Source organism: Kogia breviceps, chromosome 16 (assembly GCF_026419965.1).
Source record: "Kogia breviceps isolate mKogBre1 chromosome 16, mKogBre1 haplotype 1, whole genome shotgun sequence".
NCBI classification, from domain to species: Eukaryota; Metazoa; Chordata; class Mammalia; order Artiodactyla; family Physeteridae; genus Kogia; species Kogia breviceps.
The window spans coordinates 77,167,183-77,189,347 of NC_081325.1; the positions used below are offsets into that span (position 1 = coordinate 77,167,183).

Consider the following 22,165-nt stretch of genomic DNA (forward strand, 5'->3'; position numbering starts at 1 on the left):
TCTAAACCCAGAGAGACACCTAGAGTAACCCTGCTGTAGACTATGGACCCGGGGGAGGCTGGCGCGCCAGTGCAGGTCCACCAGTTCTAACACGCCCCGCCCTGGTGGGGATGCCGAGGACGAGGGGGCCGTGTACAGCGGGGCAGCGGGCGTATGGAAGTCTCTGGACCTGCCACACGCAATTCTGCTGTGAACCTAAAACTGCTCGAAAAAATAAAGTCTACTTTCTTTTCAAAGCGTTGCTGATGCCAGAGAAGTTCCTGCCCTGCTTCCCTAAGGCCGGGGCCGCACCTCGCAGGCGTGGACGGTCCAGGACGGGAGCAGGATAGCGACGGCTGAGCACAGGTTAGAAGTAGTGCTCTGGGGGGTCAACTCAACACACCCTTTGTGATTGGACTGAGCGACACGGTGCATAGGGCGGGAGGTTACGCCTAAAAACAGACACCACTCAGACAACGTGTCTTTGGGGCCTTTGCTCGTTTTTTGTTTGGTTTTGTTAAATATCAACAGTATCCTTTAAAGTTATGTTTACGTCAATCCCAATCTCCCAATTATTTTTCATGTAGTTCTATATACTTATTATTTCTTCTCCACAAAATTGACCTTGCAGAAGAGGGTATAGGAATAGATTCAAATACAGAGGGAACGTCATACATGCTAAAATACGTATGGGAACTTATCTACACAGGGACGTTTACGTGGGAATTGATGTATGATAAAATGCCTGCGAGGATTTGACACGTGACAGCAGCCAGTTGGACAAGGGCATTGAGACGGCACGTGCACGTGCAGAGCGCCCCAGGGAGGAACGGGAGGCTGCGTGTCACGTGCTGCGGGAACTTTCTACTCTGCGTGGCCTCTCTATTCCAAGAAACCCAACTAAATCGAAAACTCGGGTGTGATCAACGTCCGGCAACATCACCACGTCTGAGAGAGCAGGGGAGGGTCGGGGCTCTGTCCCCAGAACCCCACGGGAGGGAGAGGCTGCTGTGTCCCCAGAACCCTACGGGAGGCAGAGGCTGCTCTGTCCCCAGAACCCCACGGGAGGGAGAGGCTGCTCTGTCCCCAGAACCCCACGGGAGGCAGAGGCTGCTCTGTCCCCAGAACCCCACGGGAGGCAGAGGCTGCTCTGTCCCCAGAACCCCACGGGAGGCAGAGGCTGCTCTGTCCCCAGAATCCCACGGGAGGCAGAGGCTGCTCTGTCCCCAGAACCCCACGGGAGGCAGAGGCTGCTCTGTCCCCAGAACCCCACGGGAGGCAGAGGCTGCTCTGTCCCCAGAACCCCACGGGAGGCAGAGGCTGGACCCACCTGTCTCTCCCACGGGGGCAGGGGCCACGCCGACCAGCTTGCCGTATCTGTCTCCTCTTGACTGCAGGTCGAAGTAGACGTTGCCTGTTTCATAAAGGTGACGTGAGGCCCGTTGCTGTCGTGAACACCACATCTGCACACGCGCCTCACAGCTAAGGGCCATTAGAACCTGAACCCAGGATACGGCATCAGCCTTCAGGTGGCGCCTTTCACCGTATGTTTAAGCCGGAATTAACAACGACCCTGGACTGTAAAAGCAGGCGCTTGCTCGCACCACGAACGTCCAGTTGTGGAAGGGAAAACACAAACGTCAGTTCTCTGTAGAATGCTGAGCCCGTTCTTTTTAACAAGGAAAAGAGGAAGTGAGTTTATCACTGGCCTGCCTGCAGCTCTGGGCCCGGGGTTACAGACCCATCATAAAGCAAAGTCCTTTTGAACCCAGATACCCTGAGGCCGCCCTGCCGCTCAGAACAGGCACCCCCGCCGCGGGGTCCTTTCACCGAGGTGCGCACGGGCTGCGGGTGCCAGACGAGCCTCCCACGGGGCCCCCGCACAGCCCGGGAGCCCCGCTCGTCCCCACTCAGGAAGACGCAGAGCAGGGAAGGCGGTGGCAGAGCCGCAGCCCCGGCGGGAAGAGTCCTGCCCCGAAGGAGCCGGCGCTCAGGAAGGCGACGCCGCGGCCGCCGGATCACACTCCCGACCAGCCACCTGCGCGCCGCGATCGGCGCGAGGGCCCAAGGCCGGGTGCGATTTTTAACCTTTGCAAACTTCTGGTTTTTAATCTTCACGTTCTTTGTACTGACACAGTTACTAATCTGTATCTGCACTACCCTTCTCAGGGACAGTGGCCTTGAAGACAGGTTGCTTTAAGATCCAGGAAGCTTTTATGGGACTTCCCTGGCGGTCCGGTGGTCGAGACTCCGCGCTTCCACTGCAGGGGGCGCAGGTTCGATCCCTGGTCGGGGAACTGAGATCCCGCCTGCCTCATGGAGCGGCCAAAACAAACACAAGATCAGGGAGCTTTGACTGTCAGAAACCCACGTCCCCGGTCACTCTCCAGCCCAGCTGGCGGAGACAGGGCAGGCGCCAGTGCCGCAGCGGGGCGACGGCAGAACAGCGGGAAAACGGCCGCCGGTGACTGGGCTCCGCCAGCCCCCCACGGGGTCCTTCCTCGCACGCAGTTTATCACTGAGCCCGGCCTACGCGCCGCGGTACAGCAGCGAAACAAACACTGTGGGAACTGCTTTCTACTAAGTCAGAATGCGGACAGCACTTTGAAAATGCTTTGACAGAGGGAGAAACCGCTCCCTTCATAGAGGACACGTTTTCCCGAACCTGGGCTTACTTCACCCATTTGCTGAACAAATTTTTTCTTCACAAATAGTTCAAAGCTCAAATTAGAGTCAAGCTTCTGTGGAACTGCCACGAAGTCCAAATTACTGGAGTTCCAGTTAACACATTTATTTTACATGAATTATGTTTGTGTCACCATTATTAACAATGTACAATCAGGGCTTCCCTGGCGGCGCAGCGGTTAAGAGTCCACCTGCCAACGCGGGGGACACGGGTTCGAGCCCCGGTCCGGGAAGATCCCACGCGCCGCGGAGCAATGAAGCCCGTGCACCACAACTACTGAGCCTGCGCTCTAGAGCCCTCGTGCCACAACTACTGAGCCCGCGAGCCACAACTACTGAAGCCCGCGTGCCTAGAGCCCGTGCTCCGCAACAAGAGAAGCCACCGCGATGAGAAGCCCGTGCACTGCAACGAAGACCCAACGCAGCCAAAAATAAAAATAAATAAAGTTAAAAACCAAAACAGGACGACACGCAGCATTTATCCTGTGCCACGCCCAGGTGAACCCCTGGCGCCTCAGGACACAGGTCACAGGTCTGGTCCCTCCTCCCCCTCCGGTTCCAGGACCGCGGGGAGACGCCTCCTGTACCTTCTGGAGCAGATGTGCAGCTGTGCATAAAGGGCCTCGCCCTACGCAACCCCAGCGTCAGCACCGGCCCCAGGCGCGGCACCGAGCCCTCCCCGCATCCTGTGGCCTCGGCACAGGGCTGTGTCCCCTCTTCCGTCTAAGACACACCCACTGTGTTCCCTCCACAGCTGAAGACACCGACCGGGTCCCCTGTCGTACAGAATGCCCGTCTTGGGGTGCTTTGTCTGGCCCTTCCTCTGGGTCCAGCTTAACTGGTTTAGGAGCTGCTGCTTTTGTCTGGGGCCCCAGGGCAAGGCTGCACCCCGGTGTTTTGCTGCCTCTGGGATCCTGCCTTTCTTCAGCTGCACCACCTTCTCCCCAGCCGTGCCTTCCAAATCCTGCCCAGCCCCAAAGCCCTGGCCAAAGCCTCCTCCTTCCCAGGAAGCCTCCTCCACCCCCGGGGCTGACGGTGAGCTTCCTCAGCTCTGATATCGGCACCGTCCCACTGGGAAGCCCATCCCGTGCTGCCTTACTTGCACAGCTTGTCGGTTCTCGGACCAGAAAAGCCTCTGGCCTTGTGAAGAATGCCCAGCCCGGGCACTCCGCGGGTGCTGCCCGCTCGCTGCGAGTAAAGGACAGAGGAAGAAGTGTGACCCTATATGCGGTTTACGGGGATGACTCCACAGGTAGCACCTTTCCTTCGTGGTCCTGCCTGAGAGCTCGAGAGGCGCGGGGACCCTGCCTGGAATCGCGTGCAGCCTGTGCGCAGGAGGACTTGCGGTTTTTCCTTCACGAATTTGCTATATTCAGGTTTTGTCTCCAAGAGGATCAGGCAAAGCACCCGAAGACGGGGTGTTCTGTACAAGGGACCCAGTCAGTGTCTTCAGCTTCATGGAGGGAACGCTGTGGGTGTGTCTTAGACGGAAGAGGGGACACGGTCCCGGCAGAGGCCACGGGATGCGGGAGGGCTCGGTGCCGCGCCTGGGGCCGGTGCTGATGCTGGGGTTGCGTGGGGCGAGGCCCTTTATGCACAGCTGCGAGGGGCCGTGCCTGCCACTGGCCCGTCAAAAACGACCCTCCCCTACGCAGAGAGGGAGGACCAGTCCTTAACAAGGGGGCGGGTCTTCAGAGCGACCGCCACTGTCCCCAGCTGTGTTGCGAGAAATGAAGCACGAAGTTGAAGAAAGGCTCCAGCGAAGCCTGCGCCCCCACCCGGACCCCGTGGCCGTTGGCGCCTGGCCACGCCTGCCTCGGCGAGACCGACTCTCGGGTGCCCATGTCGCCTCCGACAGCGCGAGGCGTTTCGAAAGAGAACTGATTCGGCAGTTCCACAAAGCTCGAGGCACAATCGTAGAAAATCTCACAACTTTTTTGCCGTAAGAATCCTACCAGGAAAGACAGTAAGACGTTCAGCCCATCCGAGCCACCCAAATATGCGGCCCGCCCGTCAAAATCCTGTGGGTCTCACCCAGTGATCAGGTTAATAACATAACCGCTACCTTTTGGGGTGGAGTAAGCGTGCCCGTTAGCAATGATTCTCTCGATAAAAGCAATTATGTGAGGAATGTTTTCAGTTACCCTCAGGTACACGGTGGGTGGGAGAACCTGTAAGAAAGCAGAGGAGAGACGCGGTTTCCCCAGCTCCGCGCAGAGGGGCATCGGCCCGCTGACTCCACCGCCCAAGCCGCTCGTGGTCACCCACCTACCTTCAAGGCTGCCATGTCTTGTTTAAAGTCTTCCTCATAAAGATTGGCCAGGGAAGCGGGCGACACGTCCATCTGTAAGAAGATGAGGAGAGCATGCGAGTCTGGGGGGCCCACGACGGAGCCCCGGGGGCACGGCCGCCCTCACGGGCCGCACAGCGCGGCCTCCACGCGGTCCTGCTCACAGAGGGGCACTTAATCGTCCTAGTTCCTTGGCTGGTCCACAAGGTTTACTGACCTGCTTTCCGGTCACAGAGGAAAAGGAACACACAGTGTCATGATTTCTGTTACATAATTCAAAACAAAACCCAAAGACCTACAGAGCAGCCTCTGCTCTTCTAGGACCAGGGCAAGCCAGGCACCCCGTCCGACACACAACCACTTGAGCTCCCGACTTTTATCCCTTATCTCTCAGGGGGCAAGAGAAAACAAGTCCCAAGTACACGAATGAGGAAACGTCTCAGAAACATCTGAAAGCAACGCAGCCCCCATCAATGGGGGCTGTGACGGGTGTGTTCAATCTGGAGGGGCCAGGCTTGGACGTCCGGGGGCAAGCAGAACCCCAGAGAGGTACGCTGAGTTCTGAACGCGGGGGCGCTGCGTTCGGGCGGGGAGGGGGGCCCGGCACACACGACAGTCCTCCCTAGAGCACTTCTTACTTTTCAGCACAAAAACGCTGCCAGCCCAGAGCACGACGCTGACGTCCTGAAACCCTACGCGGGTCCACGACGGTGAGCTCTCACCTCCCCTCAGGCCACCCCGCGAAACAGCGTCAGGGTGAAGACAAGACACTCCCGCTCCGGAGGACAACGAAACTGCCTCAAGTGGAAGGCCACCCCGAGCCCCGCTCCCCTGAGGCCACCTTCGTCCCGGCCCAGGGCCCGAAAAAGGAGTCGTCCTGGAAACCAAGGCGGGGGAACATCTACTGAAGAAAGACACCTGGTGAACAAAGGGTCTTTTTCGCTCCCTGGTCTGGGGCAAGACAGCAAACCTCTCTGCCTCGGCCTTCTCTGCAAGGCGGAGGGTCCCACCGAGTCACCCCTTACTGAGACGGCTCCGGGGAGTCCCGTGCACGCGGTGAGACGGCTCTGCAGACGCAAGACCCTGTTCATATCGCGCCGCGCAGACGGGGCACCCAGACCCACTGGGCCTTCTCCTGAGCGTGCCCTCGTGGCAGAGCAGACCTCCTAAACAAGACACCTGCTACCGTACACCCGTCCAGAGGACAAAAGGCCAACCGAACGGTAACGCCTAAAGACTCGGTGTCACCGTGCCGTTTCGGAAGTTTCAAATAAAACGCAACGTGGGACCCGAAGATCAGCATCTACCTAATCAGTATGTGCCCGATTTCAGTCTCCCGCACCGTAATTCTCTCTGGGAGAACACGAGCAGTGTCGGTGCGCCTGAGCCCGGCCCCCCTCCCACAAGGCAAACACCGTCGGCGTCGTCCCGAACAAGCGTGGTCAGCTGCATGCTGGTACCTCCTCTCAAAAGCCCCCCACGCGCCTACGCCTGCGCCTGGTCTCCTCGGCGGACGCCGCACGGTATCCGGGACCCGGGCACGCGGTGCGCCGAGCACCACCGCCCCACGCAGGCCTGCGTCCGCGTCCGTCTCCCAGCCGGGCGTGAGCCTCGCACCCCCCGGCCCGCGCTCTCGCGGTCTCCGGCCGTGACACCCACGCGAGCGCGCAGCCTGAGCTACAGACCCGCACGGGACGCCCTGGTCGAAGACACACGCACACCCTTGGCAGGCTGCTGGCAGCGCCTCCGGAGGAACTTGAACCTGACCCGCCAGGCTCGGGCACAGTGCTGGCGGACGGCTGGACCTCGTCGACGTGACACTGAAGAGCACGTTCTCGTTGCATCTTTAAGCTGCATTTCGCGTATTTTGAGGGAGCTTGAACATCTCACGTGTTTAGGGACCATCTGCACTAAACCATCTGAAATCAACCTTTTTTCTAGAGTTGTAGGTCTTTTAGGTCTTTTCTTATTGGTATGTAGGAAGTATTTTTTTAAAGAAAAGAAATCAACCTTTTATCCCCAGTGTGAATTTCAATTTTTTTCACAGTCTTTCAAACTTCTGGCTATTTTATGGCCCGTAGAAAATTTCATTTTTATATTTAGCCATCTTTTACATTTCTCCATCTTTTCTGGGTTTGGAAACAAACTTAGGAAGCCTTCCCCAACACGAGGCTATAAAAAGTGCCCCACGGTTTATTCCAGCAATTTGTGGTTCCACTTCTCTTATGTGAAATCCAATCTGCTTCAGATTTGGTTGCAAGGCACATATCCAACTTTGGTTTATTTTTTTCCCCAGATGGTTACCCAACTGTCAACACTTTTTACTGAGTAAATTCATCTGTTCCCTAATGATCTGAAATGCCATCTTTACCATAAAATAAATTTCCATGATTTACTGTGTCTATTTCTGGACTTTCTAGTGTGTTCCATCGTCTGTCTCTTCGTGTAACTGTAAACTAATGTTTAATCTCCACAGCCTCCAGAGACGCAGAAAGCAGACGGGGGTGCTTCGGGGTAGGGCGCAGGGAGGCTGGAGGATGGGGTTTCTGGGGGGAAGGGTGGTGACGTCAGGTCACCGTCTCGACACCGGTGACGGTCACAGGTGTGGAGGGTTTCTCGGGCTCTGCACACGCTGTGCGCGCTACGTGCAGCTTCCCCCAGGTCTGTTCCACCTCAGTAAAGCTGTGCTAAGAAAAGGGAAAGAATGTATTAAAAACAAAAACAGCAGCAGCTTCCTATAGGTTTTTAACTTTTAACCTCTGGTAGGGCTACTCCCTCCCTTGTCCTGGCTACTCCTGCTTTCTGCTCTCCCGTGGGAGCTCTAGGGTCAGCGTGTCCAGCTCCGATAATACGGACACACGGTGCGTCGGGGACACCTCTGCGCAAACGGGCACGTCCTGCTCCACACGTGGTGAGCTCGGCTGCGAGCGCTCACAGGTGACAGTGAACTGGAAGTGGGCACGAGCCGTTGCTGGCTTGGGGAAGAGGGACTCGTACTCCAAAACGAACATTTTAGTTCTAGGCAACTGGGCCTCCCCACCAGGGGCTCGCGCTGCTCTCTCCACAGAACCACCTACAGGAGGCGCTGCTGACACGGGGTCCCGGTCCCTGTTACGTCAGACCCCCGCCGGATCACCTCAGCTGAGCTCTCCCTGGCAGGGGACCCCGCCGGTCCAGCCCTGGCCCTCAGCTGCGCGTCCAGCCTTCTTCCCAGAGGGGAGGGCACGTGGGCCAGGGTTCCAAAGCACAGAGAGAGTAACTCGGCTTGAATCTCTGAGCCATTTCTCGTCGCTTTTCTTAACACAAAACGCGACCCTGTGAATATACCTCGTTTCTTTTCATCCTTACCCCAGAAATCCTCCTGCGGTTTTTATCCCTGACGAACTATAAAACTGTGCCAAAAGTTAAAGTCGAGGAAGTGATTCAGAAAAGTGAAATTTTGTAACTTAAAATATTTTAAGAGCAAGTGCCGGCGGAGCAGATGGCTTGAAGGGTACGGCCGTCGTCAAAAAAGTTTGCCTTCAGTAAAAAGAACAGTCTCTCTGCTGGATCCTGAGAAACACACAGGTATCTTCGTAACTCTGTCTCAGACGCATGGTTTATAGCATCTTGAAGTGAGACTTATGTTGAGGACAGAAGAGACCCTTTGATGCCAGGTTAGCATCCTGCTGTGTAATACGTACGGAAACGCTCAGGTGTCCAAAAACACTCTCTACGCTTAGGATCTGTAACCAATCCTACTGACTCTCACGTTCTAAGTGGCGCAAAAGCTCTTTATAAAGCGGCACGCGACGCCTCCTGCGCCTCCATCCCCAGGCTCCGGGCCTTCACCCCGCGGCTCCCGCCCCGACTCCCCTAACCCCCCGCGCACCCCACCTCTCCCCTCCGGGGCCCACCCGCCAAGCCCCCGCCACGGCTGGACAGCTGCACCTCCGACTCTGCAGACTCACAGCCAAGCCCGGAGCGCCCGGTGCGGGGACGCGCCTGCGCGGCCTCCCGACGCGTCCCGGCTGGGCGTGGGCCAGGTGAAACGCCGGCCCGGGCGCCTTCCTTCTTGAGCAGCCGGCCCTGCCCGGCCGCGGGCTTCCTGCAGGCTACTCACCCCGCTGCCGCGCCAGGTCACAGGCTTCCGTCCCTTCGCTCCTACCCGGGCCGGCGAGGCGGGCCTCCAGCGTCCACCCTGCTCTGCGTCGCGGGACCAAGCTTCCCACCAGGCGTCCCGGACCCTGTTCGCTCCCGCCCGGACCCCAGCAGATTCCACAGGGATGTCGCACACCTGCCCCCCCCCCCACTGCCTTCCCCTTGGTCTGTCCTCACCGTGGACGATCGCACACTCCTTCCTGCATCGTGTTTGCTCAAAAACTCCACCCTAGGACCCTGGGGCTGCCACCCCAGCAAGCGGCTGGGCACAAACTGAAGTCGGACGGCCCCGGGCAAACGGCTCCGGTGGCAAGGCAGAGGGACAGCAGCCAGCAGCGCACGGCCCCTGGCAGTCGGGGGCTGGGGGCCCCGCCCCGCGGCCCCCAGCCGCCCGCTGCCCCCCCAGCTCTCCCTCCTGCACAGGCCCCCACGAAGGGGCGGCTCCCACGGCGGCACCTCATGACCTCGCCTCTAGGCTCCGGTGGTGGACACCTGCCCGCAGGGACACCAGACACAGGCGCGGGATTTGGAGGCCAGGCAGAGACAGAATCAGGCCAGGGCTCGAGCTAAACCGTCAGAGAGAACCAGGGACGGGGTGATGGATGGCCAGCACGGGCACCGCCTGACCTTCACCTCCAGCCCCGCAGTGGCTCCTTTCTGGTACCAAACGTGGCATGTCTTTTCCAATGCCAACCACTTCTCCGACCCTCTGACTCCAGCTGGAAGTCAATCCTATTCGTTTTGTTTGTTTCTTTTAATAAATTTACTCATTTTATCGTTATTGATTTGTGGCTGCATTGGGTCTTTTTTGCTGCGCACAGGCTTTCTCTAGTTGCGGCGTGCAGGGGCTACTCTTCGTTGCGGTGCGCGGGCTTCTCATCGCGATGGCTTCTCTTGCTGCGGAGCACGGGCTCTAGGTGCATGGGCTCAGTAGTTGTGGCTCGCGGGCTCTAGAGCGCAGACTCAGTAGTTGTGGTGCATGGGCTTAGTTGCTCCGCGGCGTGTGGGATCTTCCCGGATCAGGGCTCGAACCCGTGTCCACTGCATTGGCAGGCGGATTCTTAACCACCGCGCCACCAGGGAAACCCCGTCAATCCTATTCTGACACCAGCTCCCGGGGGCAGCATAGACCCCGCAAGTTAAGGGCTCAGTCCCACTTCAGGACTGAAGTTAAGGGACTGCCCCACTTCAGACACCTGCAGCAGCGGGGTCCCCAGACCACCAGCACTTTTGTCCACTGACTAGAAATTTGGGTGTCTGATGAAACGAGTCACAGAACTCAGGAGAGCACTCCACTTCCCATTGCCAGTTTATATAAAGGACGCAACTCAGCAGCAGCCCCGTGGGCAAGACACGCAGTATGAGGTTGGGGGGGTGGGGCGCATGCCCTCGGGGGCTGGGCGGGCGCCACCTCCCAGCACCTCCATGTCCAGCAACCGGGAAGCTCCAGAGCCCCGTCGTCGGGGGGTTTTCTGGAGGCTCCATCCTTGGGAAGGCTGATTAAATCCCTGGCCATCGGTGATCAGCTCCACCTCCAGCCCCTCTGCCCTCCCAGGAGGTAGGCAGGGGTGGAGGGATGGAGGCGGGAGTGACAGTTCCAGCTCAGCTCGTGGCTGGGCTTTCCAGCACCAGCCCCCCCATCCCAACGCCATCTAGGGGCCCCAGCCACTGGTCAACCCATGAGCTCACAGGAGACACTATCACTCCAGCTGTGCACCAGGAGCCGCGACAAAGACCACATGCTCAACACAGCCCTGAGCCGAGCTTCAGATTGCTTTGGCTTTCCTCCACTCACGAAGCGCGCACCCTCCCCCAGTGCAGGGCGCCCACCGAGCTCTCCCGGAGGCCCTTGTCCCTGGTCACATCCCCCTGCCCCAGAGCAGGCCGTTCCCACTGCACCAAGCTGGTCCCCTGCTGCAAGGTCCCACGGTCTAGGGAACAAAGCCCAACTCCCAGGGCATCGTCCAGGCCGGGACGCCCCTCCCTCTCCAGCTTCGCCAGCCGGCGCCGCCCACCCCACATGCCAGGGATGCTGCAGGATTGGCTTCCACGCAGGACACGCTCTGCTCTCTCCACGCTCTCCTCTCCACCCAGAATGTCTCGCTGCTCATGTGCCAATCCCTTCCTAACGCTTAACATCCCGCGTGGGCGGACCTCCTCCAATAAGTCCTTTCTGAATTCCAGAAAGGCGCAGTGATCCTCTTTGCACCCCACCCCCAATCCGGGCTTTTCCAAAATAAACTAAGTGACACACAGAGCATCCGCCTGAGGGTCCGCCTGCCTCGCCGGACACAAGGTCCGGAGGCCAGGAACTGTCTGTCTCACCTCTGTCCACACAAAGCCTCTGTCCCAGGCCTGAGCCTGGACCCGGATGGTCAATGAAGTTCAGGGACAGTCCTGGAAACGGAAGTCGAGTCCACTGTAAGGGAACGTGACACACTGACTGAACTATCCAGACTAAGTAAACATGGGAACCCCCGCTGTGCTGAGGACGTGAGGAAATACGTTTAAAGGTGGAACCCGTTTTCTGCACTGCTGGTCACCGCTCTCCGAAGTGATCCAACTCCAAGAAGGGTGACAGATCGTATCAGATAAACTGCTCATCATTTGACCTAGTAATTCCACCTTGGGAAAAATATTTAAGCAAACAAAACAGAGGGAGAGAAAAACAAATTCACTGCACCACTATTTTTAACACCTAGAAACAATAAAAACAGTCAAAGATGGGGAGGTCCACAGGAATCTGAGTAGCCCCCAATGGCGGAATGCTGTCTAGTTATTAAAAAGGCAAGTCGGTAGGAAATAGGAAGATGGGGTTTCTAGGAAATAAATCTGAGAGAAAATAACAGAATATGGGAGGAATGCAAGTCCAAAAATAAGGATGGTACTAAGTACAATGTCTGTGTGACGGAAGGTTGTAAGACTATTTAAAAATGTTTAAGAATACTTAACATGAAAAAACACTCAAAATGCAATAAGTGGAAAAAGCAGGTTATGAAACAATATAAAGTATAAACTCGTTTTCTAAAAAAACACTATATATATATATGCATACATTTTTAAAATTACAGGATGTAAGGCACTCCATGTAGGTCTTTCTGTAAATTAGATAATTTAACAATTTTTTTTATAGATCATTAGAAATAACTGTTATAGATATACATAACTGTTATAGAGAGTTGCTAATCACAAAAAGCAGAAGAGGTGAACCTTTGAAAGGAGACTTTAAAAAATATAACTATAGGGGGTTTCCCTGGTGGCGCAGTGGTTAAGAATCAGCCTGCCTATGCAGGGCACACGGGTTCGAGCCCTGGTCCAGGGAGATCCCACATGCCGCGGAGCAACTAAGCCCGTGCGCCACAACTACTGAGCCCGCGCATCTAGACCCCGTGCTCCGCAACAAGAGAAGCCACCACGATGGGAAACCCACGCACCGCAACGAAGAGTAGCCCCCACTTGCCGCAACTAGAGAAAGCCTGCGTGCAGCAACGAAGACCCAACACAGCCATGAATAAATAAAATAAAATAAAAAATAAATAAATTTAAATATATATATATATATATATATATATATATATACACACACACACACATATATAAAACTATAGGGAATTCCCCGGCAGTCCCATGGTTAGGACTCCGCGCTCCCAATGCAGGGGGCCCAGGTTCGATCTCTGGTCAGGGAACTAGATCCCGCATGCATACCGCAACTAAGAGTCTACATGCCGCAACTGAGACCCAGTGCAGCCTAAATAAATAAATAAATAATAAAAACAGAACTACGGGGACTTCCCTGGCGGTCCAGTGGTCAGGACTCTGTGTTCTCACCGCCGAGGGCCCAGGCTCAATCCCTGGTCGGGGAACTAAGATGCCAGAAGCCATGTGGCACGGCCAAAAAAATAAATAAAATTTTTAAAAATAAAAAGTAACAATATAACTATTTTATTTAATTCCTATGTTAGAATTTCCCCCCAAGACTTCCTCTAAATGCTGAATGAGATATAAGAGAAGCACCCTGTTCACTTAACAAATGAGATTAAACCTCCTATGAGCTAAACTTCCCTATAGCCCAGAATGGCCTTCAGACTTTCCTCTGTAACCAGGGAGTGAGGTATTTACCCTGGAGGCTGAGGGGGCAGGGAAGGGCCTGCATTCGGGCTGGGAAGCCTCCTTCAGGAAGATTACCTGTCAGAGTATCCTCGAGGGGACAGTAAGGCCTGAAACGTCTAGTGAGGGGCAAGTAAGACGTGTCACGTAGGGGTTAGAAGACTAATCAATCAAAGCGCTGATCAATATAATCCACACTTACCTCATTGGCTCTTGTGATTATTTTATCATCCACGTCTGTAATTCCCATCACCATGATGACGCCGCACCCAAAAACCCTGGTCAGGATCCTTCGAATTATGTCAAATCTAACGTATGAGCTGAAAGAAAAAAATGTCAGGGCCTCTTTGAAACCGGAAGTCATCACTGTGATCTTCAAAAGCGTGCGGTACATTTAACGTGATGCCGCACCCACGTTAACTGTGAGTGTGTGATATCAAGGACGGTTCCAAGGACAGCTGAGAAAAGGAAAAGCCTTTTACTGACTGGCCCATGTGGGTCTGCGTGAGAAACAGACAAAGGAGCTGCCTCAATTGCAGGACACCACATTAGCATTTTTAACTTTACAGACGTTGAGTTTACATCTATTCAACTGTATAGAAAGTTCACTTGTGATGCAAGCTCAGGAGGTGGTCAAGATACTGAGAACTTTTACCATCCTTGTTCGTGTTCTAGAATAACTAATGTTTCACCGTGGCAAGAGATAGAATCAAATAATGACAAATCAAGACAGGGACAATCCCATCAAAGCTGGATAAGATCATTCCTAAGAAACGTGCACACAATTGCGGAATACAGAAACACCAGCTTATGGACAGACTGCACAGGGGTTAATTCAGACTTGTGAAAGCAAAAGGGTTTAAAATCTAAGATCCATTTAAAATCTCAAGAAACTAGTTTCCCATAAAAACCACCTTAAAACTCAGGGTCAGCTAATCTCATGCTCATCTCTGTTATCCACACGGCCTAAATTTGAGCTCATAAAATCATTTTCCCTCGAAAATGAGCCTCATTATTGTATCCTTTGAACTCCCAACAACCACCCGCCCCAGACAGAGCTGAGGCCAAATTCCAGGGACAAGCATCTCTGAAGCTCCTTCTCAAGGAGCTAAAAGGTTAAATATCCTTTTGAAGCCTCAGACTGCTTACTTATGAACTGGGCAAAACTCCACTATGTCCTAGGGTTGCTGTACATAATCTTGGTGCCTGTGAAGCAGGAATTCCAACTAATTCTTACTGTAATTATCATCCGTGTACCCCTCTTTGTCGAGTCAGGAAAACTCTACAAGAAATGAGATTTAAGAGAAGAAGCTAACAGGAATCTAAAACAGAGCGAAAAAAGAGTCAAATCACACGTGCAGCCCAGAGGAGCTGGGGGCTGCAGGTCTCTGATACCTGCATGTGGCTGCTCCCCGGGGCCTCCACAAGCACCGTGGGTACCCTGAAAGCCCAGGTGCAGGACCAGCTCCCCTGGCTGAGGCCGCACCCGTAGCGGGGAACCTGGACTGGCAGACACCCATCTCCCCCTCAGCTCAGCACTGCCCAGCCAAGGGACCTGTGTCCCCATTCACACTCTGGGGGCGAGAGCACCACCACCCGGTGTGGTCAGAGGGTGTCACCGGTTGGGGCTGGCGCAGCGTTTAGCACCTCACGGCACGGCGCGCAGCAAGAGCTGTGTCTGTTCAGTGTCTGTCTCTAACATAGAGGCTGGGGGGGCGAGCCGAGCCGGGAGGAGCGTGTGGAGACAGGAACCTGGAGAGTGAGTAGGGACAGACCCGCGGAAGGACACGGTCCTGGGCTTTGGGGCTTTAAACTTTATTTCAGAGCAGTGGACCGTGCCTGCCCGTGCCTGCCCCCTAGGTTACAACCTCTTCAGAAATCTCATAGCACTTGGGGTTCTCCCTTGCAGGGACACCCCAAATTGAGGGCTCTCCCTGATAACATGTCGCCGAGATGCCCAGAGAGTCGTTATCCTCGGGCGGGTGGGGGGGGGCTGGGCGAGGGGGTCGGACAGGAGGCTTCTGGGGTGTTGATGACGTTCTGTTTCTCAATCTAAGAGCTCTGAACGTTGTCTCGGCCGTACGCTGAAGATCTGTACTCTTTCCCATATTTGTAAGGACACACACAAATTACAACTGAAAGGCCTGATTCTGCTAGTTGAAAATAAGGGAGAGGCTCTACCCTACTCCCCCTTTCTTTCAGAACTTCTTCCTCAGCCCTTTTAAAATGTACCGAAATGCTTCTAATGGCTAAACAAGGCTCTGTCAGTCTCCTAACTCAGGAAAGTTTCAAGGACCTGGGAGCCTTCACTTCGAAATGAACTTACCAAGAATGCTCACCACCCAGTGGGAGGGGCCTGACCTGTGCCCGGATCCACACTACAGACCTGCCTGAGCCAGAGAGCGGTGCCCACTCAGCTCACCCAAGACTGCAAGTCCCCTCTGTCTCTGCAATCCTTCCAGCGAGCTGCCTGTGAGTCCCATTCTGGTTTAATTCTTATTCGACAGTAAAACTGTTTTCTTTCTCTTTTGCCTTTGTGGAGAGGTTTTCCAGGGTGGAGATACAATAACCTCTACTGTTTTCAATATTTCCCCCAACATATTTAATACTTCAATAAAGAGATCAAAATATGCTTTTTATAAATAACAGTTAAGTTAGCCCAAAGTGAAGGAAAAAATGACTCATAGACTATTTACTTTGTTATAACACACACAAAAAAGTTCAGATCTTGGGCTACCCTGGTGGCGCAGTGGTTGAGAGTCCGCCTGCCGATGCAGGGGACGCGGGTTCGTGCCCCGGTCCGGGAGGATCCCACATGCCGCGGAGCGGTTGGGCCCGTGAGCCGTGGCCACTGAGCCTGCGCGTCTGGAGCCTGTGCTCCGCAACGGGAGAGGCCGCGACAGTGAGAGGCCCGCGTACCGCAACAACAACAACAAAAGTTCAGTCTTGCTGGGTGATATATAAATTTTTGAAATATGTACTGAATAAAGGTGACTTTTAACCTAGATCTGAACAATAACAAGTTTAAAAGATGCACAAGAGAAAATATTACGAAAAGCAGCAATTTCAACAAACGTAGAAGGCAGCACATTACCAGGTGGAGACAGGGAGCACCTGGAGGTCAGACGCCCCAGGGTCCACCCCTGCTCTCACACTTCGTAATGTGTGACCTCCCTCAAGGACTGACATGTTACCTATCCTCAAGAACTGGTGAGCCTTCACCACACTTCCCACCTCAGGGACTGGGTTAAGCAACATTTTATGGGCGTTATTTCATAAAATTATGAAGATTCAAAAAGATGGATACTATTACCCCCACCTCAAAGATGAAGAAACCAGGACTCAAAGTAATAAAGTGGGGGACTTCCCTGGTGGTCCAGTGGGTGAGACTCCGCACTCCCAATGCAAGGGGCCCGGGTTCCATCCCTGGTCAGGGAACTAGATCCCACATGCATGCCGCAACGAAGAAGTCCTCATGTTGCAACTAAAAAAGATCCCACATGCCGCAACTAAGACTCGGAGAAGCCAAGATAAATAAATTAATAATAATAAATAAATTTTTTTAAAAAATAAAGTGGCCTGTCCAAAGCTGGGAAGTAAATAAGCTACGGGGGCCAGAAATAACTCCTAACCAGCTGATTCAAGGGCCCTTGGAATGGCTTCATCTCACTACCCAACAGAAGCATCTGATTCCAAAACAGGTCCTTCTTCACTGCTCCTCACTGCCTCCCTGACCTTCCTCACCTGTGAAATGGGACCAAGCGAGACTGTGACATGTATGCTTCCCACAATGCCTGCAATACAGAAATTATTCAGCACTCTCAAGTTGCCACTTGAGGGATGGTAAAAACATGCAAAGGCTTTTTCTTTCCAAAATAAATGGTCCCTTAAAATGTGAAAATTCAACCTCAGGACACTCACCAAGCATGACCCAGGTGTGCATGATCGTAGACAGTTGGTCCACAGCTATACCTAGGAAGAGATAAAATCCACCATGTGAAACATATTTGCAAGAAACGGCACCCCACTCTCAGTTATGACAATCATACAATCATGCGTGTTTTGAAAAGTAACCACTTTGGGGGAATGCCGGGGCTGTATTACACTTGAATTGCTAAATGCACAGACGAACCTGTGAATCACTATGACTTTAAACATGCTTTTATCACTTATTAAATGCTTCCACCTGAGAACCCAATCCCGCTTTCCATGCAGAGGCCCCCGCCTCCTAATACGCTGGGTCCACAGCCCTTCCCGCTCCACCTACCGCAGCACCCCGCCCCCCCAATCCCCGGGGGCTACCAGGAAGCGGCGTCCGCGCCGCTCACAATCAAGGGGTCCTTCCTCCCGGTGAGGCTGTTGTACACCTTGACGCCCGTGTCGTAGCCCGCAGGCTGCAGCCAGCCCTGCCCGCGCGCCCCCGACGCCGCCCGCCCCGGCCGCGGCCCCAGGCCCAGCGCGGCCCGGAAGAGCGAGGAACCCACGGGGACCCCGCGCATCCGCAGCATGGCCGCCCCGCTAGCCGCGCGCAGAACCCCGCCAGCCACACCCACTTCGGGAGGGGCCACGAGGCCCCGCCCACACGGAAGGAGCCCGGTCACCCCCTGCCTACCCCGGAAGAGGCGGTCGGGAAGAGGCCGCCCCGCCTCCCTCGGGCTGTCGGGATCCCGCTGCGGCGCAGGGGGAGGGGCAGTGCCTCATGGTGGGGGAGGGGAGCGGCAGGCTGGGGAGGTGTCCCATTCCCGGGCCGCGCGCGGGCCGAGGCGCTCCGCCCTTCTCAGCGCAGGACTGAGCAGAGCCGGTGCAACGCGGGCCTGGGGGCCGGGCCCACGCGCGGCCGGGTCCGGTTCACGGGGCGAGCACCAGCAGCCGGGTCCTCGCCTGCTGGCGAAGCACGTCTGCACACCAACGCAGCACACAGAGCACGTCTGCACCCCAGCGCAGCACACAGAGCACGTCTGCACCCCAGCGCACACACTCTGTCTCCGCATGAAAGCGAAGCTAGGACACCACCCATTCATCAAGTACGCGTAGTAGGAAATGTCTGCCTGGGATTCATTTTAAGATTAAAAGTTATGTCATCTCGTCTCTTGAGAACAAAAACATTCTGAATTGCGGTTTCAACGGGACTTTTTAAAGGTGGCTTCTCTTGAAGTTACTTTCAAATTATCTCGACAAATGTGTACCTATTGATATCTTCCAAAACCGTGTCAAAAAAAGAAAAAGAAAGAACGAAAGAAAGGATGAATGAATGAAAGAGAAAGGAAGGAAGGAAGAAAAAGAAAGAAGGAAGGAATGAAAAAGAAAGGAAAGGAAAAAAGAAAGAAAAAAAACGCCTTTGCTTTTGCAGTCCTCAAAACAGCACATAAGTTCCGCAGTTCTTTCTCGGGCTTGTTTTGGTCGTTCTATAGAAAGGCAAGTGCTTAACTAGAGACAAACAATTATCTTCTTAGAGCACTTAAACTTTTCCCCCAAGATCCCTGGAGTCCAGCTCTGCAGCTAAACGGTAGTCTAACGTGAACTGGGTTCTAAGGCATGATGCTAAAATGTTAGAATCTGTCGTTCAAAATTAGGAGACCTCCACATCAGTGCTAAGCACACACGCCCCAAATACTCACAGTTCTGCTGGTGCATTACCCGATCCCTGAGTAGTTGAGATTGCAAGTTCGTTTGAACTCTCTCACTGTACCCACCAACAAATTCAGAAAAGGATTGCAGAATCAGTCTCTGATGAAATCTACCTGTTGTGCAGGTGGGAGAACATTTGAGCAGTAAAACATCTGATAGAGAAAGCTCTGACCCAGATATTAGATATGCCAGTAAAATAAGAAAATGAACAAAAGGCTTGACTGCAATCTGTGAGAATATGCGGAATTCAAGGAAAAAGCTAGAAGTTTTGAAACCAGATTTAGTAAGACAACACCAAACCCCGCACATGAATCTGGATAGCTGGCATGTTTTAACTGGCCATAGGACATCATGATTTTTAAACTAACAATGGTATCTTCTTCTGCCCTCTGAAAATTGGCCCTGTCAGGCAGCAATGCTACTCTAAGTCGTCTAAGAACCTTCAAACAGTGATAAACATACCCATTATTTAATGACGCTTAAAAGCATGACTTCTCTTGCAGGTTCAATATTAAAGTCAAAGTGATGGGAAGATATATTAGCACATACACCAAAAGAGTACGTGAGAGCTGAGGCGATTCCTCCCAGTCTAGGTCAGAACAAAGTATATTAAAATTAATGATTCCAGAATATCACGAATGCCATTTCTTAGTGTCCTTCATGACAACAGCAAAAAAAAAATGTAGTTCTCAGCATTACATTTTCTTTCAAAGCCAAATTTGTAAATCGAAAGTAGAGTAGATAAGATAGCACATATTGTTTAGGGCAATTCAAGTTTGAGATGAATGTGTTAGGATTTATATTTTAAGCACCTCAAAACGTAAAGAATTTTATCTCTTTTACTCCCATAGGTTTCAGCATCCCCAGTTAAACTAGAAATATAACCTTAGAAAAAAAAAATTTAATAACTATTTTTGAAACACACTCCAAAGAACAAAATTGAAACAACCAAAATTCTTCAATCTATCCTCAAAATTAAACACTTTTCTTTAGTGGCATACCTAAAATGCATGGTCACAGTTATGCCTTAGCTATCGGTCTTCTAACCTTGTCCAGAAAACGGTAAAGTCATTGGCATACACTTTAAGGACTTTGGAAAGCTAATCAAATATTTTCTGACTTTTTAGCCCAAGGGGTAAATTAAATGTCTTATAGACATTTTTCACCACTGCATCCCTACTGCATAGACCAGCAGCTAGCACATGCTAGCTGCTCATTAAATATTTCTTGTTGAATGAATGAAGTTTTTTTGTCTCACGTTGTCTGTGAAGTCCATGAAAACATGAAAAATCATTATTGGGATGACATCGTGATTAAAAAACAAACTCCAGCTTGCTTATCATTGGAAGGGGTAAAGTGTTTCTCACCTTTATTCTTAAATCAAGATAAACACTACTCATTTTAGAGCCGATGAATGCAAGGATTAAAAGAACCTATCTCTTTCTTGCAACTGTATTTTTAAATTACTTAATTTTTTTTCTTATTCAACGTTTACTCTGTATCCCACATAATGTCTCCGTTTCCACATAACGTCATAGTATTAAAGTCTTTTGTGCAGGCTAGTGGCCAGTAAATGAAACTTAACTCATCCTTTGCTTTAAACTGGGCCAAAACTGGAAAAATGCGAATCGCTAAGTAAAATAACAACCATTTTCCTGAATATCGAAGTGAACGTTCTCCTGATGTGAGGGTGGGTTAAGGGGACTGAGAGTAAAGATCAAACCCGTTTACTTGAAAGTGTTAAGTACTATTCGTCGTTTATCACCGCATCAACGATCCAATGTGAACAACTCATTTCGAAAGACAAACAGCTCCATTTAGTCTCGTCTGCGCCCCGCAGATCGCTGGAACGAGCACCACTGCAGATAATTACCTATTTTATAAACACTGGATTGCTCTGCAATGCTACTGGGTCACAAAGAGTAACTTATAACTTCCCGGCGGTCGTGGCTGTCACAACACTGCTTCTCCGGAGACTCGGAGCTCCAACCAGAACGTGCCGAACCTCAGAGCATCGCTCCCCGACCAAGTGGAGCGTCCGCGGGGCAGCAGGGCACCCGGGAGCGAGGCCGAAACGCCCCATCCATGAGCCGAAGGGCGCGGCGCCGCCCAGGCGCGGAGCTGGTAGGGACGTCCGGAGGCTGCGGCCGAGCTACCTGACAGGGTTAGAGACCGCGACAGGACACCCGCCCCTCGGAAGAGGAGACGGCCAAACAGCACAGGTCAGCCAAAGCGGCCGAGCGCGCCAAGCCGGGAACACCAGCCTTGGCGCAGGCCTGGGCCCAGAGGACAAAAGCCAGAGCGTGGCCACGCCCGTGGGCGGGCCCTAGACCGGAAGGGGCGGGCCTGAGCGCGGAGCCGTCGTCTAGGCAACAGGGCTCTTCCGAAAGTCCTAATCAAGGAGTTTAGGGCGGGGAGAGGAGCCATGGGGGGAGGGGAGGGGCCGAGACAGCACAGGGAGAGACCCCCCAGGACCCCGGCAAGTGGAAGCCTGCCCCGCCCCGCTTTGGGTGGTCTTTCGAAATGGGGGCGCGGACTTAAAGAACGGATTCCAGGACACAGGCGGGAAGGAGTCGGGATGACCCACCCTCTGCGGGGGCCCGGCGTGGGGAACGGCTCCCCTCTCGAGGCCTTTTGTCTCCAAGCCGCTCAACACTGAGCTTCGGCCGGCGACACAAAGGGAGGGCGGTGAGGACCGCGCAAGCGCGCGAGCCGCCGAGGCTGCTGGGAGTGGTGGTCCGACTGCCGAATGGTAGGTCTCCCGCGCGGGCAGGCTGCTGCCTGGGCCGCACCAGTGCGCATGCGCCATCGCTTCCGGCCTGCTCGGCCAGCCCTCTCCCTCCGCCCCCCGGAGGACGCGGGTTTCTAGTAGTAAGAGCCCGGGAGGAGGTATCCGTGCTCACCCCGCCTTCTCTTCGTCCTGATTGGAGTACTGAGGTGAGAGCGGCAACTCGATTGGCTGTCGAGGTTGCTAGTCTGTTCCGAGCCGTACTTATTTCCCGCTGCAAGGCGGCCTTCGGAGAGCGAGGGGCTGAGCATGGGGAGGGAGGTGGCGACCTGGGCTCGCGATGGTGCCACTGCCGGGTCGGTTCCGGCCAGGTCTTGGGCGGGGCTACCTGCTGTCCCGCGTCCCCTTGTGGGCGTGCAGTGCCGTCCGACGCGATCCGCCTGCAAGTGCGAAACTCCTAGTAAAGTTTCCGCCTCGCCCGTCGCCCCTTGCCCCCGCGACCCCCGCCCGGGCAAAAGTGACAGACAAACCCACACCCCCGGGCGGCGGGGCTAGTGAGGGGCATGAATGCGGTGGGGGCGGGGCCCACGGGAGGGGGGGGCGGAGGG

At 54.0% G+C, this 22,165-nt stretch overlaps 1 protein-coding gene across 12 annotated transcripts in view; it reads right to left on the reverse strand.

Annotated features, from left to right (window-relative positions):
- Positions 1–21,146, reverse strand: part of CARS2 (cysteinyl-tRNA synthetase 2, mitochondrial) — a 38,231-nt gene extending 17,085 nt beyond the window's left edge. Inside the window, exons 1-9 of one of the 12 annotated variants that reach the window (XM_067016642.1) lie at positions 20,703–21,146; positions 19,292–19,418; positions 18,820–18,942; positions 17,123–17,173; positions 14,439–14,483; positions 13,404–13,521; positions 4,937–5,008; positions 4,730–4,835; positions 1,310–1,393 (exon numbers count right to left, since the gene is read on the reverse strand). In XM_067016642.1, coding sequence (XP_066872743.1) covers positions 1,310–1,393; positions 4,730–4,835; positions 4,937–5,008; positions 13,404–13,457 — 316 coding nt within the window. In that variant the 5' untranslated portion in view covers positions 13,458–13,521; positions 14,439–14,483; positions 17,123–17,173; ... (1 more) ...; positions 19,292–19,418; positions 20,703–21,146. Of the gene's footprint in view, positions 1–1,309; positions 1,394–4,729; positions 4,836–4,936; positions 5,009–13,403; positions 13,522–14,438; positions 14,484–16,945; positions 16,996–17,122; positions 17,174–17,468; positions 17,742–17,813; positions 18,162–18,819; positions 18,943–19,291; positions 19,419–20,702 lie in introns of those variants that run through there. The other 11 variants (XM_067016637.1, XM_067016645.1, XM_067016640.1 and 8 more) reach the window with 11 other exon arrangements.
- Between the last annotated feature and the right edge of the window lie 1,019 nt (positions 21,147–22,165).